The 14,733-nt window shown below is 37.6% G+C and overlaps 1 protein-coding gene across 4 annotated transcripts in view; it reads right to left on the bottom strand.

The window, feature by feature from the left end:
• The window catches only part of ADGRB3 (adhesion G protein-coupled receptor B3), a 734,277-nt gene that overhangs the window by 395,833 nt on the left and 323,711 nt on the right, over positions 1 to 14,733 (bottom strand). For all 4 annotated transcript variants that reach the window (XM_045498673.1, XM_045498672.1, XM_045498671.1 and 1 more), the window contains 2 exons: positions 14,410 to 14,574; positions 13,797 to 13,961 (listed from right to left, as the gene is read on the bottom strand). In XM_045498673.1, the coding sequence (XP_045354629.1) occupies positions 13,797 to 13,961; positions 14,410 to 14,574 (330 nt within the window). The remainder of the gene's footprint in view (positions 1 to 13,796; positions 13,962 to 14,409; positions 14,575 to 14,733) is intronic.

Below are 14,733 nucleotides of genomic sequence, written 5' to 3'. Positions count from 1 at the left end.
TTTGCCCTTTCTTTCTAGATATCCCTACCTCTGCTCCCCAAATGCCTGCATGGTTTGTGTCTTCACTGCCTTTAACCTTTACTGAAATCTTACCTTCTCCGGGATTTCCTGACTCCTCTCAAACACTCTTTTTTTTTAATTTTTTTTTCAACGTTTATTTATTTTTGGGACAGAGAGAGACAGAGCATGAACGGGGGAGGGGCAGAGAGAGAGGGAAACACAGGATCGGAAACAAGCTCCAGGCTCTGAGCCATCATCCCAGAGCCTGACGCGGGGCTCGAACTCACGGACCGTGAGATCGTGACCTGGCTGAAGTCGGACGCTTAACCGACTGCGCCACCCAGGCGCCCCATCCTCTCAAACACTTTTAAGCATTCCTTTGTTTTACTCTTCCCCCAAAGGCTTGTTCCTTATAACTTCTACGTTTTTTCCCCTAGCTTTCTTATTTTACAGTGTTGTTATTATTATTGTTTTGTTTGCTTGTTTATTTATTTATTGCCTTCTCCTGCTAGAGTGTGTGCATCATGACGACAATAATTTTTCTGTTTTCTTTCGTTCCTAGGGCACAGAGTACTTACAAATCTCGCAAATGATAGGGTAGATACCTATGAACACACACATATATTTTAAGCCAAAATTACCAAATACTTTCAAAAGATCTGTTGTTTCCATACCTCAGTAGTTAAGATGACAGAAAACGAGGATGATTCTACAAATTACTGAGGACAGAGTGTGTGTGTGTGTGTGTGTGTGTGTGTGTGTATAAGTAGACCAGCAGTAAGTAGGAATGTTCATCTAGGAAAAGTAAGAGAGGGAGTTAGCTATACAGTTTTCCTAAAAATTAACCAAACTGGGTTTCCAGGGTGCTGGGTATTGACAAAAGTTGACTTTATAGGGTTGTGTCTGACTTGGTAAGAGTCCATGGGACCCAGTCCAGAATCCCCCAGTGTGTTCTATATATATCCTAACTAGTTCAGAAAGAAGCTGATTAACTTTTTTTTCAACCACAGCCCTCAATTACTAATACTCATTTACTTAAGACAATCGGTATGGTCTACTTCAACCAAACCAAAAAAACCAAAACAAACAAACAAAATCACAGTTATTTTTAAACCTAGAAAGATCAACAAACTTTGCTTTTCTCCACCATAAATTTATAAAGCCTTGGATACACTGTGCTCCTTGTAGATGGAAACACAGTACACAAATAATAAGAAAGGAAGATGACAGATTTGCAAATTTGCAGGATTTTCAGCCTTTTAGTAGTAGTGTCAAATCCCACATCTGCTGTAAATATTCTTTTTTAATTAAAAAAAATTTAATGTTTTATTTATTTTTGAGACAGAGAGACAGAGCATGAGCAGGGGAGGGGCAGAGAGAGAGGGAGACACAGATTCCGAAGCAGGCTCCAGCCCCTGAGCTGTCAGCACAGAGCCCAACACGGGGCTCGAACCCACAAAACTGTGAGATCATGACCTGAGCCAAAGTTGGACGCTTAACCACTGAGCCACCCAGGCGCCCCTCTTTTTTAATTTTTTAAAAATATTTATATTTGAGTGACAGAGACAGAGTCTGAATGGGGGAGACGCAGACAGAGAGGGAGACAGAATATGAAGCAGGCCCTAGGCTCTCCGCTGTCAGCACGGAGCCTGATGCAGGGCTTGAACACACAAACCGTGAGATCATGATCTGAACTGAAGTCAGATGCTTAACTGAGTCTCCCAGGTGCCCCTGCTTTAAATATTTTCTCAAAGGTGATTTGGCATTCTTTGAAGACGGTATCTTTAAAAAGTTTAGTTCAGAAAATAGGTGTATTTATGGTCATACCAAGAGCATAACAGCCTAGGTATTAATAAAAATTTATTTTCTTCCATCTTAGGTTTATGAAGCCCCCAGTAGTAGGAAAATTTCTGAACTCTCCTCAGTGCCCATTATGGAATTCATTAATTCTACAGATATTTACTGAACACTCATAATGTCCCAATCCCCTTGTAAAATACCGCACATAAAAAGAATGAACAAGAATAGTCAGGGTCTCTCAACTCCCAAGATGGTGAGGGAGATAATAAGTGGAGAAATTATAATACAGCAGGATGTCCACTATGATCTGAGAAGTTCTGGCTCCTCTAGGAGTACTATGGGGGAGAGTATGTCAGTGGAAAACTTCCAGAAGCGATGTCCAAGTTGAAGTGTAAAGGATAAGTAAGAGTTGGCCAATGAGGAAAGGAAAAGTGTGCCTTGGGAACCACAGGTCGGAAGACCCAGGGGGCAAGGAGAACCTTGTTGTATCCAGCATTTCAGAATGGCTAGAGTATAAAGTTGGAGATGAGTAGAAGTGAGTAATTACTACAGGGAGAGGGGTGATAAATAATAAGATAAACTAGGAGTTTGAACTTCAGGGCAAGGCAACTTTGTTATTGTGTTCTGAATGCTATACATGCAGTTTGGGGAATGGACTGAAGGAAGGTGAGACTGAAGGCAGGAGGGCCTGTGACAACCTAAACGCAATAATCAGGGAAGGGGTGTGGCATCACAGGAAATGGCAACTGGAAGTAGGTGGATTCAAAAATCTATCTAAGAGGTAGGATGGTCTCAGCAACGTGGCTGGGTGTAGGAGGCGAGGAAGTAAGAGAAATGAAAGATGAAACTCAGGTCTCCAGGAAGAGTACCTGCTGTGCTACAGCGTCAGAGCACACGAGGAAGACAGGGCTTGGGAGAGAAGATGCTGAAAACAGTTCTGAGTTTGATATATCTGAGCACATTTGATATTGTCACAAAGGCATTTGGTATATGAAACTAAAGTTCAGGAGAAAAACATAAGCGAAAGAGAGAGATTTGTGTTAAGTATAGTTTTCCTGTTTAATGCTACCTATGCATATTTTGTGAATTATACATAGGGGTACCTGGGTGACTCGGCTGGTTAAGCTTAGCATCTGACTCTTGATTTCGGCTCAGGTCACGATCTTGCGGTTCATGGGATCAAGCCTGCAAGTGCGGAGCCTGCTTGGTTTTTTCTCCCTCTCTCTCTGCCCCTCCCCTGCTCTCTCTCTCTCTCTCTCTCTCTCTCTCTGTGTTTCAAAATAAATAAATAAACATTTTTTTTTTTAGAAAAGAAAATACATAATTAGTACACATAACTCTCTGTGCTCAAAATAAAAACATTATTGTAGGGCCATATGAAGGATTCTTGTTTTTTATGCCTTAGCAAAATGGAACAGCAACTCTGTTCATCAGCTGAAAGATCCCACTGCCTGCTATGACTAGTGCAAAGATATACAAACCCATTTGTAAGATACAACTGTACTTGAAGTCACAAGTATGTAGTTAGCATGCTGTCTTAAAACAAGGTAGCAATTACCTAGTGATTAGCTGTTAATCTGTCTATTCAAACTGATTTTCTGTCTCTTAAAAATAGCAAAATTATACAGGGCTTAAATCAATTTGATGTGGAAAATTAGTTTTCACCCCTATGCTAGAATTTCAGCATTAAAGAGAAATTGATTCTACACTGTAGAGTTGGCATGCAGGGGGGAAAAAAAAGAAAGAAAGAAAAGAAAAAGAAAAAACATGTACTATACATGACCCCAATTTCAAATTTCACTTGCTGGCAATTCATTAATTCTTATGTTTTGGGAATTCCCCATGCTGGGGATGCAGAGGTGAATGAGATAGATCCGGTCCCTGTGCTCACACAGTTTACAGCTCTCATTTCAGCAAGGGAACCCACTCAAGTGAAGAATTCATGGTGCTGCTAAGGTCTGAGGGAAAAAGAAAGGCATTTATCAAATGTGTTTTGTAATAGCATTCCTCACACAGAAATGGTTTTTATCAGTGTCGAGTAGAAAGAACATACAATTACAACAGCAATATGTACATATCATTGTGACTTAGGCACTCTTCTAAGTGCATTACATTTTTAATTCATTTCATTCTCATCATAAGAATGAGGTAGATAAACTTATTACTCTCTTTTTAAATGCGAGGAAACCAAGGCATAGAGAAATCACTAGGCAAGGAGGTGGTAGGTAGACCTATGTCAATCAAACAAGTCTCTCAGTCCATTCTCTGGGAATCTTACACTGTCTCCAAACATCTGTTGTAGTGGTAAACAAGGTATTTAAATATTTTGAAAAAAGTGTATCTCTAAATCTTGAAGGTAGCAAACTACACACTTTATTTCATTTATTATTTTAAAGATTTTACTTTTAAGTAATCTCTAAACCCAACGTTCAACTCAAACTTCCAACCTGAGATCAAGAGTTTGTCAGGCGTCCCAGCAAAGCACAAGCTTTAAATTCATGAGCAGACAGTGCATGTTGCACTGCCTGTTCCAGGACTAGATAGTGTTTATACATACATACCTAGGAAAAAATCTGATTAACTTAGTTTTAGTCCTCTATTTCAACCTAGTGGACAAGGTCACTCTAGTTTGAACCTGTTAACAAGATTACTAATAATAATAAAAAGAGAGCTAACTTTAATTGAAAGGATTAATTCTAAGTAACTATTTACTAGCTTTAAGTGAGGCAAAGTTTTATATTGGGGTATGCTCGATGTTTCCAGCTAGAGAATTGCATTTACTTGCCTTTTTATATGATCTTAGGAACTGTTGATAACGGTGCTTCATAGCTTTTTCCTGGTCGTTGCACATGTAGAAAATGAAAACATTTGGAGGCACACTAGGGTAATGGGCAAGGCTACTCTAGGCTAGGCTAGAGACTGCCCGCCACAGCCTCCTCCTGTCAGCTGCCCTGAGGCCTTAGGAATCCCTATTTGAGTATATCTGGGACCAATCCTAGCCTGACAGGTGGCTATGGGACTGCCTTGAGGAGCTCTGACCTAAAAGTATTAGCAGGGCTGAGAGTGGGAGAAATTGAATAACTTGCTATGAATACACATATTTTTCTTAATTCTAACATCTCAATGATTTATTTCTAAAGAAGGAAGTCTCATGCCACAAACTCTACTATTCAAATTCTACTTAGGTAAACTAACAGAATTTTGAAAGAGTAAAATGATTATAAAAGGTAAGGCGTTATGATCATAGTCATTTTGAATTTTTTATTCAGATGCCTTTATACAAATTGTTGTATTTTGAATTGCATATTTTACTTTATACAAATAGTTCAGTAACAATGTTGATGATATGGAATGAAAACTTCAAAGGGGCATATGTTTAATGGCCTACATTCAACTAGGTTCAAAGCAGAGGAGGGGATTTGGGAATCTGAAAACAGATAATTCTATAGATATAGATAATATAGATAATTCATTTGTAAATGATCTGGAATTCTAGCTAAGAGATATAATAACATATATAATAATACAATATAATAATAATATATAGTAAGGGAAGCACAAAGCAAGCCTATAGAGATTCAAAGAAGAAAGCACTCACACAATTGTAGAAGAAATAAGAATGATTAAAGAAGTAGACAACTTTTGATGGATTGGACGCCCAAGATATTCCCATGGAGTAATAGCAGGTAAAGAAGAAGGGGAACAGGGACCCTATAGGAGCCCAAGTGAATAAGTAAGAGTAAGGAGAGAATATGTGTCCCCACACCCAGGAACCAGGTACTAGATCTGTTATGTTATGTATATGTTACAACCTATAAATGAGTAGATGGTGATGACCTTGGAAAGCTAATAAACTGATAGATTGAGATACTATATTACCAGGGATTCCAATAAGCACTGAACTGGGCAAGTAATGAGTAGCCACAGCTTTTTTTTTTGTTTTTTAGCAAGTGAGTCACATGACTAAGGTCATGAAAAGGGGAGAATAATCAGATGAACTTGTGTGGAAGAGTTTAGAAAAGGTGATTGTTGTAGTAATATGGGTAATGGAGAAAGAGGGCCTGGAATGCTATTTAATAATTCTAATTACCTATAGCATTGTATCATTTCATACTTGACACAATCCCCTGAGACACATATCATTAGCCCCATTTTACATATGAGGACACTGAGGCCCAAAGCCAGACTTTGACTCCCCTGCCGGGGCACTTTATCCACAATGCTCCTTCCTACTAGTAGGCAGTGTTCAGGGAAACAGAAAGCAGGCCCACTGAGGAAAGATTTGATGGAGATGGAATCCATCACTAGGAAAGGTAAGAATTAGAAATTACTTTAGATGAGGGGTGCCTGGGTGGCTCAGTTGCTTTAGCATCTGACTCTTGATTTCAGTGCAGGTCATGATCTCGCGATTCATGGGTTTGAGCCCCGCAGCAGGCTCCTCACTCTCAGTGTGGAGCCTGCTTGGTATTCTCTCCCCTTCTCTCTCTGCCCCTCCCCCATCACTCTCAAAATTATTAAATAAATAAACTTACAAAAAAGTACTTCAGATGACAAGAAGGATTTGGTGGTCAGACAAAAACGTTCTCCTGCTGACACGGAGAATGATTTGATACCCCAATTGGAAAGGTCTGTCAGGTATTTGCAATAAATTAGGCACAGAGATGCAAATTTGTGGGTGCTTCTCACAAGTGATAGCTGAAGAGAGAGAGCAACCAAACAGCACCAGGAGCACGATCCATGATCGATCGTAGGGTCATTCCCAAATCAGGACATATAAGGAGTGGATGAGAAATGTCAAGGACTAATTAAGGTTCAGTGTCTTAGTAAACATTGAACCCAAAGAGCAGTTTTACTAATTGCTTGAATTTTATTAATCTAGAAATAATTAAGTGGTTCCTAATATACATTCATTTTTACTATAAAAACAATGTGGGATGAAAGGAAGAAACAAAAACATAGTAAAACGTGTTGCTTAAAATTTCTGTTTCAGTTTGAGAATGATCAACATATTGCCAGATAGTCCTAAATTGGACAATGTAGGAGAATATAGGATTACAGTAAATTGCTTTTTAGGTTTCTACCGTGACAGAAGCTATGAGAGTTTTCCCAAAGTCTCATCTGATGAGCAACCTGATAAGACAGATTATGACAATAATTTTCTCCATAGCAACAGGTTTGAATAATGGATACATGGTACTATCTGGTATACACATTGATTATTTTAGACCCCAGTGGTTCTTTTTTAATTCTGCCTATAAAATTTAGCTGATTTGTTGCAGAACTGCAGACTGGAGTAGGTAATAAAACCCATGTTTTTCAGGAGGATTGGATACTTTCTCAGATATTTATTAAGCAATAGGTGATCTCTCTTGCCTATGGAGTATCTTCAAGTTCTAATTTATTTCCCTGCTTTTTAGAATGTATCTGAGGTGACTGGGCAAGAACAAATAGAACACTGAGATGAAAGAAGTCAATACTTAGTGCCACCTACTGTCAACACTGAACTCAGTGTTTTTTTTTAGGTAAGTGAACACTTGGGTGCAACATTGCTGTGTCCAAAAATCTTCTGTGCAGACATTTGCCTTAAATGTTGGAAACTGAACAGGTATTAATATAATTCCTTATAGGATATACACATAGCATTTGGTAGAAAATAATAAAAATTCTAATGGAGTAGGGGTGTTAAATAGTGTTAAATACACTGTTAGTGATTACCCTTGTGGTTTGGAATGAAAAGGGAGAGTAGGTGCCAATTTGTATGTGAATATTTCAATACAGAGAAGTATATATTTTTTCTCTTTAGAAATGTAAATTTTACCTCACATATTTGGGTTTCTAATCATGATTACATTTAGCTTTAAAAATGCGGTGGTCCACACAATGTAGAAGGCTAACTTGTTAAACTTGTCGCTAACAAAGATAAATGTGGTGATAGTGATTGATTCAACACTCCTCCAAACTGGAACTGAGTAAAGAATAAGTCAATGTGAGCCAAGACCTCGTCCTGCTCTCTGATACTTGTCCCCCACCCCACATACTATATACCTGTGCATATATTATATAGTAGCTAATAACCTTGAAGGATAAGAGGCAGTGAAAATGAACTCCTGGGGCACCTGGGTGGCTCAGTCGGTTGAGCGTCCGACTTCGGCTCAGGTCATGATTTCAGTTTGTGGGTTCAAGCCCCGCATCAGGCTCTGTGCTGACCGCTTGCTCAGAGCCTGGAGCCTGCTTCAGATTCTGTGTCTCCTTTTCTCTCTGCCCCTCCCCCACTAATGCTTTGTCTCACTCTGTTTCTCAAAAATAAATAAATGTAAAAAAAATAAAAACATTAAAGAAAATGAACTTCTGCACAGGAAGAGAGCTGCTGGGATGGCAGCATTACAGATCTGTGTCCTGGAAGTGCACAGCTTTATAGCAAATGTGTTCAAACAACTTTATATCAAGTTGTTTCTTCTGCCCTCCATGAAACAGGAACAATAGCAATTGGAGAACTGAAAGTCAAAAAATGACTAAATCATCCTTTTTTGTCCACAGTGATTAGTTAATAGCCCTATTTTTTAAGTGACAACTATAAAGAGATCTTATTTTGGTTGAAGAATGAGTTGGCTAGGGAGATTTGAAATGGATTGCCTGTATTAATTGATTATAGGAACCATCCCCTCATCATTTAGGAAGTGATATAAACAAAATAAAATTCTACAGTCTTGTTCAAGAGATATCTCAATTTTGACCAGTGTAGCTGAGGCAGAGGACTGTTTTCCACTTTATGGTAATTTTATCATCTAATATTTATTTATTTATTTATTTATTCATTTATTTATTTATTTAATTTTTGCTACAGGAAGTGTTTGGGTAATCTGCAAAGGGTAATCTGCAGTATCATCGATATCACTTGAGAGTTTGTTAGAAATGCAGATTCACAGGCCCATATTATACCTACTGAATCTGATTCTCTGGGAGTTTGGCTTAGGAAACTGTGTTTTGTTTTTAATATTATCTTTTTAATGTTTATTTATTTTTGAGACAGAGACAGAGACAGACGAGTGGGGGAGGGGCATAAAGAGAAGGAGACAAAGAATCTGAAGTAGGCTTCAGGCTCTGAGCTGTCAGCACAGAGCTCAATGTGGGGCTTGAACCCAGAAACTGCGAGATCATGACCTGAGCCAAAGTCAGCTGCTTAACTGACTGAGTTACCCAGGGACCCAGGAATCTGTGTTTTAACAAGCTCTCTGGATGATACTTAGATCTGCTAAAATTTGAAAACACAAGACTGGATAATGAGGAAAGGCACTCAAAGAAGTCAGAAAGCTTAGAGTAAGCAAACTTTGTGATTCCTTCTTCCCACCAAAGCTGAATTAAAAGAAAATCACTTAGAAAGCAAATGAGTCTCTCTTGTCTCTAGAGAAGACATAATCCCATTGGAGAGCAATGTTACAAAGATAAGGAACAGTCGTTTGCAGAATGGCATTTCTCCTAAGTGGGCAGGGGGCTTATAGTTACGGTATTACAGGGCATACATTTTTTTTTAATGTTTATTTATTTTTGACAGACAGAGAGAGAGAGAGAGAGAGAGAGAGAAAGAATGAGCGGGGGAGGGGCAGAGAGAGAGGGAGACACAGAATCCAAAGCAGGCTCCAGGCTCTGAGCTGTCAGCACAGAGCCAAACGCAGGGCTCCAACTCACAGACTGCGAGATCATGACCTTAGCCGAAGTTGGATGCTCAAAGGACTGAGCCACCCAGGCGGGGGCATAAATTCTAATACGAATGCATTACAATGTTCAATACAAGTTTGGGATTACAAACATTACTGCTGACTTCCTTTGGTATGAATACTAAGAGTTAAATATCACAATAATTGCTACATCTCTGATCTAAGTTATTAGATCACAGTACATAAATGTACTGTGTACATATTTCCCAAGTTTTTCTCAGCACATTCAACCTATGGGCTTCACTCATCACTTGCAGACAAAACACTGGTAACTCCAAAAAAGAGCATTTTATGTACAAATTAAGTATAACTTCTACCTGTGAATGGTAGATCCCAACTAGCATTACCCTTAATGACTAAAGAATAATAGATCTAAGAACTGGACCTAGAAATAGCCATCCCCTCCCCTGGGAACGGAGCAAGGAGGTCCCCAGGAAGCCTGAAAGTTTACATAGGCCAATCCACCAGTAACATCAGTAACATCTGCCTTCGGAATGATATTAACCAGAAATATCGGAAATATTGGGGAAAAACACAAAAGCTAAAAATAGTTTTCATATTGTAGTAATAAAAAATCAGAGAAACTATTACCTTTCAACTGTTTTAACCCTCAAAGTCTGGGGATGTACAATGAGATTAAGATCAATGAAATCACTAGTTGGTGAATTGGACCAATTTAAAAATTAACCAACTTAATTGTCACTCTGTAGCTACTTTATTCCTCAGCTAACAGTATTTAAAATATACATATGTAATTTTTTCATCCCTCTAAGTCTCTTTCCTTATGAAGACAAAAACATTATCTTATTTTTGGTAATGATGCTCTTTTTAATTTTTTTTAATGTTTATTTATTTTTGAGAGAGAGAGAGAGAGAGAGAGAGCGGGGCGGGAAGGGGCAGAGAGAGAAGGAGACACAGAATCCAAAGCAGGTTACAGGTTCTGAGCTGTCAGCACAGAGCCTGACACGGGGCTCGAACTCATGAACCATGAGATCATGACCTAAGCCAAAGTCGGATGCTTAACTGACTGAGCCACCCACGTGCCCCGTGATGCTCTTTTTAATACGTGTATTTTATGTATTTACTAGTAAAAAAAAATCGTATTCTCTTTGGGAAAATATTTTTCATTTTCCATTTTTAGTAGACATCATAACAGCTTTTGATTAAATCCAGATGATTAATCATTATTTTCATTAATTACCCAGACAAAGATGTGCGTACATTATACTTCTACTTCCTGACAACAGAGGGTCTCTTGGCAAACTTGATTAATTTGTTTTGCATCCAAATTAACTGAAGCATAAAAATAAATACTAGTAATTTCCAGCAATCTGAAGAAAAATTAAAGATAAACAGTAGGAAAAATAATAGTAGAAAAAAACACATTGTTTTACGAGAAACATTTGTTAAGGCTTTGTCATTGACAAAAAGAAAAAAAAATGCCTTAGTAACTGTTGAGAAAATATGAAAGTTTTCTCAATTTATATTGTTAATATTTAATTTTGGAGCAATATAATGGTGGAAATCAGGAGTGCTTCTTATCATTTTGAATTCATATGGCCTCAAGAATTAACAAAACTAACTTTAGATCTTTTTTAAGCTCTAAAAAACCCTGCTAACAGATCATTACTCTTAGAGTCCAGTATGCTGGACACAAAAATAATGTATATTGACCATAGGGAAGCAATTGTGCAGAGTTGGAATGCCAATATAGAAATCAAATCCACTATGGAAAACTTAGTTATTTATTTACAATCCTGCTCTCTTGACAAAATAATGTGGGAATGAGGGGATTGCGCGTAGAACAGACAAAGGATAAATAGAAAGGAAATCTTCCTTTATTTTGATATAAACACTCTATACAGATGCAGAGGTATATTTGAAATTAATAGTCATATATAATTTTTCAGGTATAACTCTGATTTGTATAAAGGTACCAGTTTAAGATATTTTCAAAAGCCTGGCTCATATATTCATTTATTTTACCTCTGTATAACCACTAATTTGTGAATTAGTTAGCTGATTTCAATACTTCATTTTAATTAGAAAACATTATTGCGGCACCTAGGTGGCTCAGTCAGTTGACCTGGGATCTTGGCTCACTTCACGATCTCATGGTTCGTGGGTTTGAACCACAGGTCAGACTTTGCACTGACAGCATATTCTCTCTCTTTCTGCCCCTCTCTGCCCTCAAAAACAAATAAACATTACAAAAAATTTCTTTAAGAAAACATTATTTATATACTTGGAGGTAATTTCAAGAGATTTCAAATTACATTATTGAAAAGAGTAAAATGAAAATGCTAAGGTTAATACCATATACGTGTGTGTGCACATATACACACATATATATAAAATATAAAATACTATAATTTTATATAATAATTTTTTTTTAATTTTTTTTTCAACATTTATTTATTTTTGGGACAGAGAGAGACAGAGTATGAACGGGGGAGGGGCAGAGAGAGAGGGAGACACAGAATCGGAAACAGGCTCCAGGCTCTGAGCCATCAGCCCAGAGCCCGACGCGGGGCTCGAACTCCCGGACCGCGAGATCGTGACCTGGCTGAAGTCGGACGCTTAACCGACTGCGCCACCCAGGCGCCCCTATATAATAATTTTTCAACCTGCCTTAAATCATGAAGCCAGCAGACAAACCTAGTGTATAAGGTATACTATCTTTTTTGTAAATAGATATGTAAAATGTTTTTCAAACAGCAGGTGGCAATCTTTGTAAATGTGATTGCAGCAACAACATTTTTAACTGTACATATGCAGATGAAAGACGGTTTTAAATGGCCGGTTAAGATCCTTGGCATATTCACAATAGTTTAGATAACTTCAAATATTAAAAGGGTCTTATTTAATCATGTCTTACTGTTCTAATGAAATTTCTTTTTGGGCAAATAAGTGTTTTGTTTAATGTTTCTTAATTCTTATGGAGCACAGGTGGAATTTCACATTACTAATCTTGTATAGGTATCCCTAATAAAATTCTACTTGCTGGTTATCACTTATCATTCTGAATTCAGGTGGTCTTAAGAATTAACAAAGATAATTTTAGATCTTTTCTAAGCTCTAAAAAAATTCTACTGACATATTGTTACTCTTAGAACCCAGTTTCTATTGGTATTAGTGTTGAACTGTGAGAAGTCTTTAGAATTCTAACTATGGAGAAAAACAAAGCTTTGACTCATGGATATCTCTTAGAATGCCTTGTTTGTTTGTTTTTTCCCCAAACTGATGCAGTCACATTTGGAAATCCATTGCTTTCTGAACTGAAAAGGAACCTTAAACAGCTGAACTCTCCACACCTATTGGAACTAGATAGCCAGAGAGATAAGCTGGCTTGCCCACAAGGCATTACTAGCAGAAAGTGCCTCTAATAGGGTCTTCAAATTCTTTTAAGTTTTCAGCACTTCCTTTATATACAGCTATGAAACTTAAAAATTTCATCCTATCATATTTTTAGTATGTTTATAATAATTTTGTCTATGGTATCATTCTAAAATCCTAATTTTCAATTATTTATTGAGTCCTCAGTATGTCAATAGTATTTTATGTAATGTATGCACAATTAGGAAGGAGTCTTTGTTGTAAAAATGGTCTATTAAAATATATGATCAGTAATCTGGGCAATTGTTGACTTTTCATTTTTTTCTATCCTTATTTGTAAAATCCTTTAATGTAGTAACATTTCCATTCTTTCACCACTAATTAAGACCTTATGTTTTCATTTTAAAATGCATTCCTCCTAGCATAAAATGGGACAACCAGGGCAAGTTAATGGGGATGCCCAAAGTCCTACATGGGGATGGATTAATAGAGAAATTTAAAAGTTTCTGAATTTCAAACATCATCTCTTTATTTTCTCACTCAGCTATCTAACACTTATGTCTCTCTACTTGTATCATAAATAATCTAAGGCAACTGGTTTTGTGTTCTCAGTCAACAAATACTTCAAGAACATAGTGAAAAATATAGTACCCCAAACTAATTTAAATCCTGTCCAGCCATGTTATTGTTCAATTGGGCTTCCTTTGTATAATCACATTTTTCAATGTGTTATTACAGCAAATAATTAAAAAACTCATGGAGGCAACAGTCTATGACACATAAACAGAGGAAACCTCATACATACATTACAGAAACAAGTAAACTGCCACTTATCATTAGCAATCCTTCAATTGAGCAATTATTGCCCTTAATGACAATATTTTTAATCCTTTTTTTTTAAGGTAACAAAATATTTCCATTGGGATAAACTCAGTTCATTCTCACCAGGACATCGTTGCTCACTGCATCTTCTCACTTCTTCACCTGTCCCTTCACATTGCTGTCCTGTTATTGCTGCACCCTGACAAGTCCTTATTCGCCTTTCCCAGCCGCCATCACAGGACTTGGAACATCCGCTCCAATGACCCCACTGATTCCACTGACCATTGGCTGAAAGAAATGTATCATGGTCAATGGCAGTAGCCTACTGAAACTGTTTTAAGAATTTTGAAATCTGAGGACCATTACTGTCTGTTCATTTTTTATTAAGCTACCACAACAAACAAGCTGTATTCAAATATTTGGCTTGCTAGTCAAATATAGAGCACTGTGATTAACATAAGTTTATATAAATTTGTCAGAATCTTCAAATGGACATTGAAACTTGTAAAAAGGACAAGTTCAGTGCTAAACTTCATCAACTTAATTTGTATTTAATCTAAGAATCTCCAGAATTTTGTTGCTTCATGAGTATGGCATACAGTAGAATTAGCTCTGGTACAAGTGGTATCATTTACCAGAAATACAGAATCATCTAATTGTCCCATGATTGTCTGGCACGGTCCTGCCACATTTTATAAATGGCAGACATTCTTTAAATGTAGTGATCAGGCCTCACCTGTACACTCAGGGTTATAGCACTCTCTGCTTTCTGCCCATGGCCCTCTGCATTCAGAGCCCCCATGAGCTGCTGCAGTACACTGCCGGCTTCTCTGCTGGGTCCCATTCGAGCATGTCACTGAGCACTGACTCCATGAACTCCACTCTTGCCACTGCCCATCGACTGCCAAAGCAGAAAGAGAGACAGTGTAAGGAGATGGTCCAATAGAGAGAGCTGTCCAGAAAGTATAAATTAAAATTAACCTTGGAGATGAATCTCAACCAGGAAACTCTAAGTGAATACAATGGAAAGTCACATTGGCATTAGATTTTATTATTACCC

The sequence above is a fragment of the Leopardus geoffroyi genome, chromosome B2 (assembly GCF_018350155.1).
Source record: "Leopardus geoffroyi isolate Oge1 chromosome B2, O.geoffroyi_Oge1_pat1.0, whole genome shotgun sequence".
Taxonomy (NCBI): Eukaryota; Metazoa; Chordata; class Mammalia; order Carnivora; family Felidae; genus Leopardus; species Leopardus geoffroyi.
Note: the sequence above shows the minus strand (reverse complement) of the source record. Positions and strands in the feature narration are given on the sequence as shown.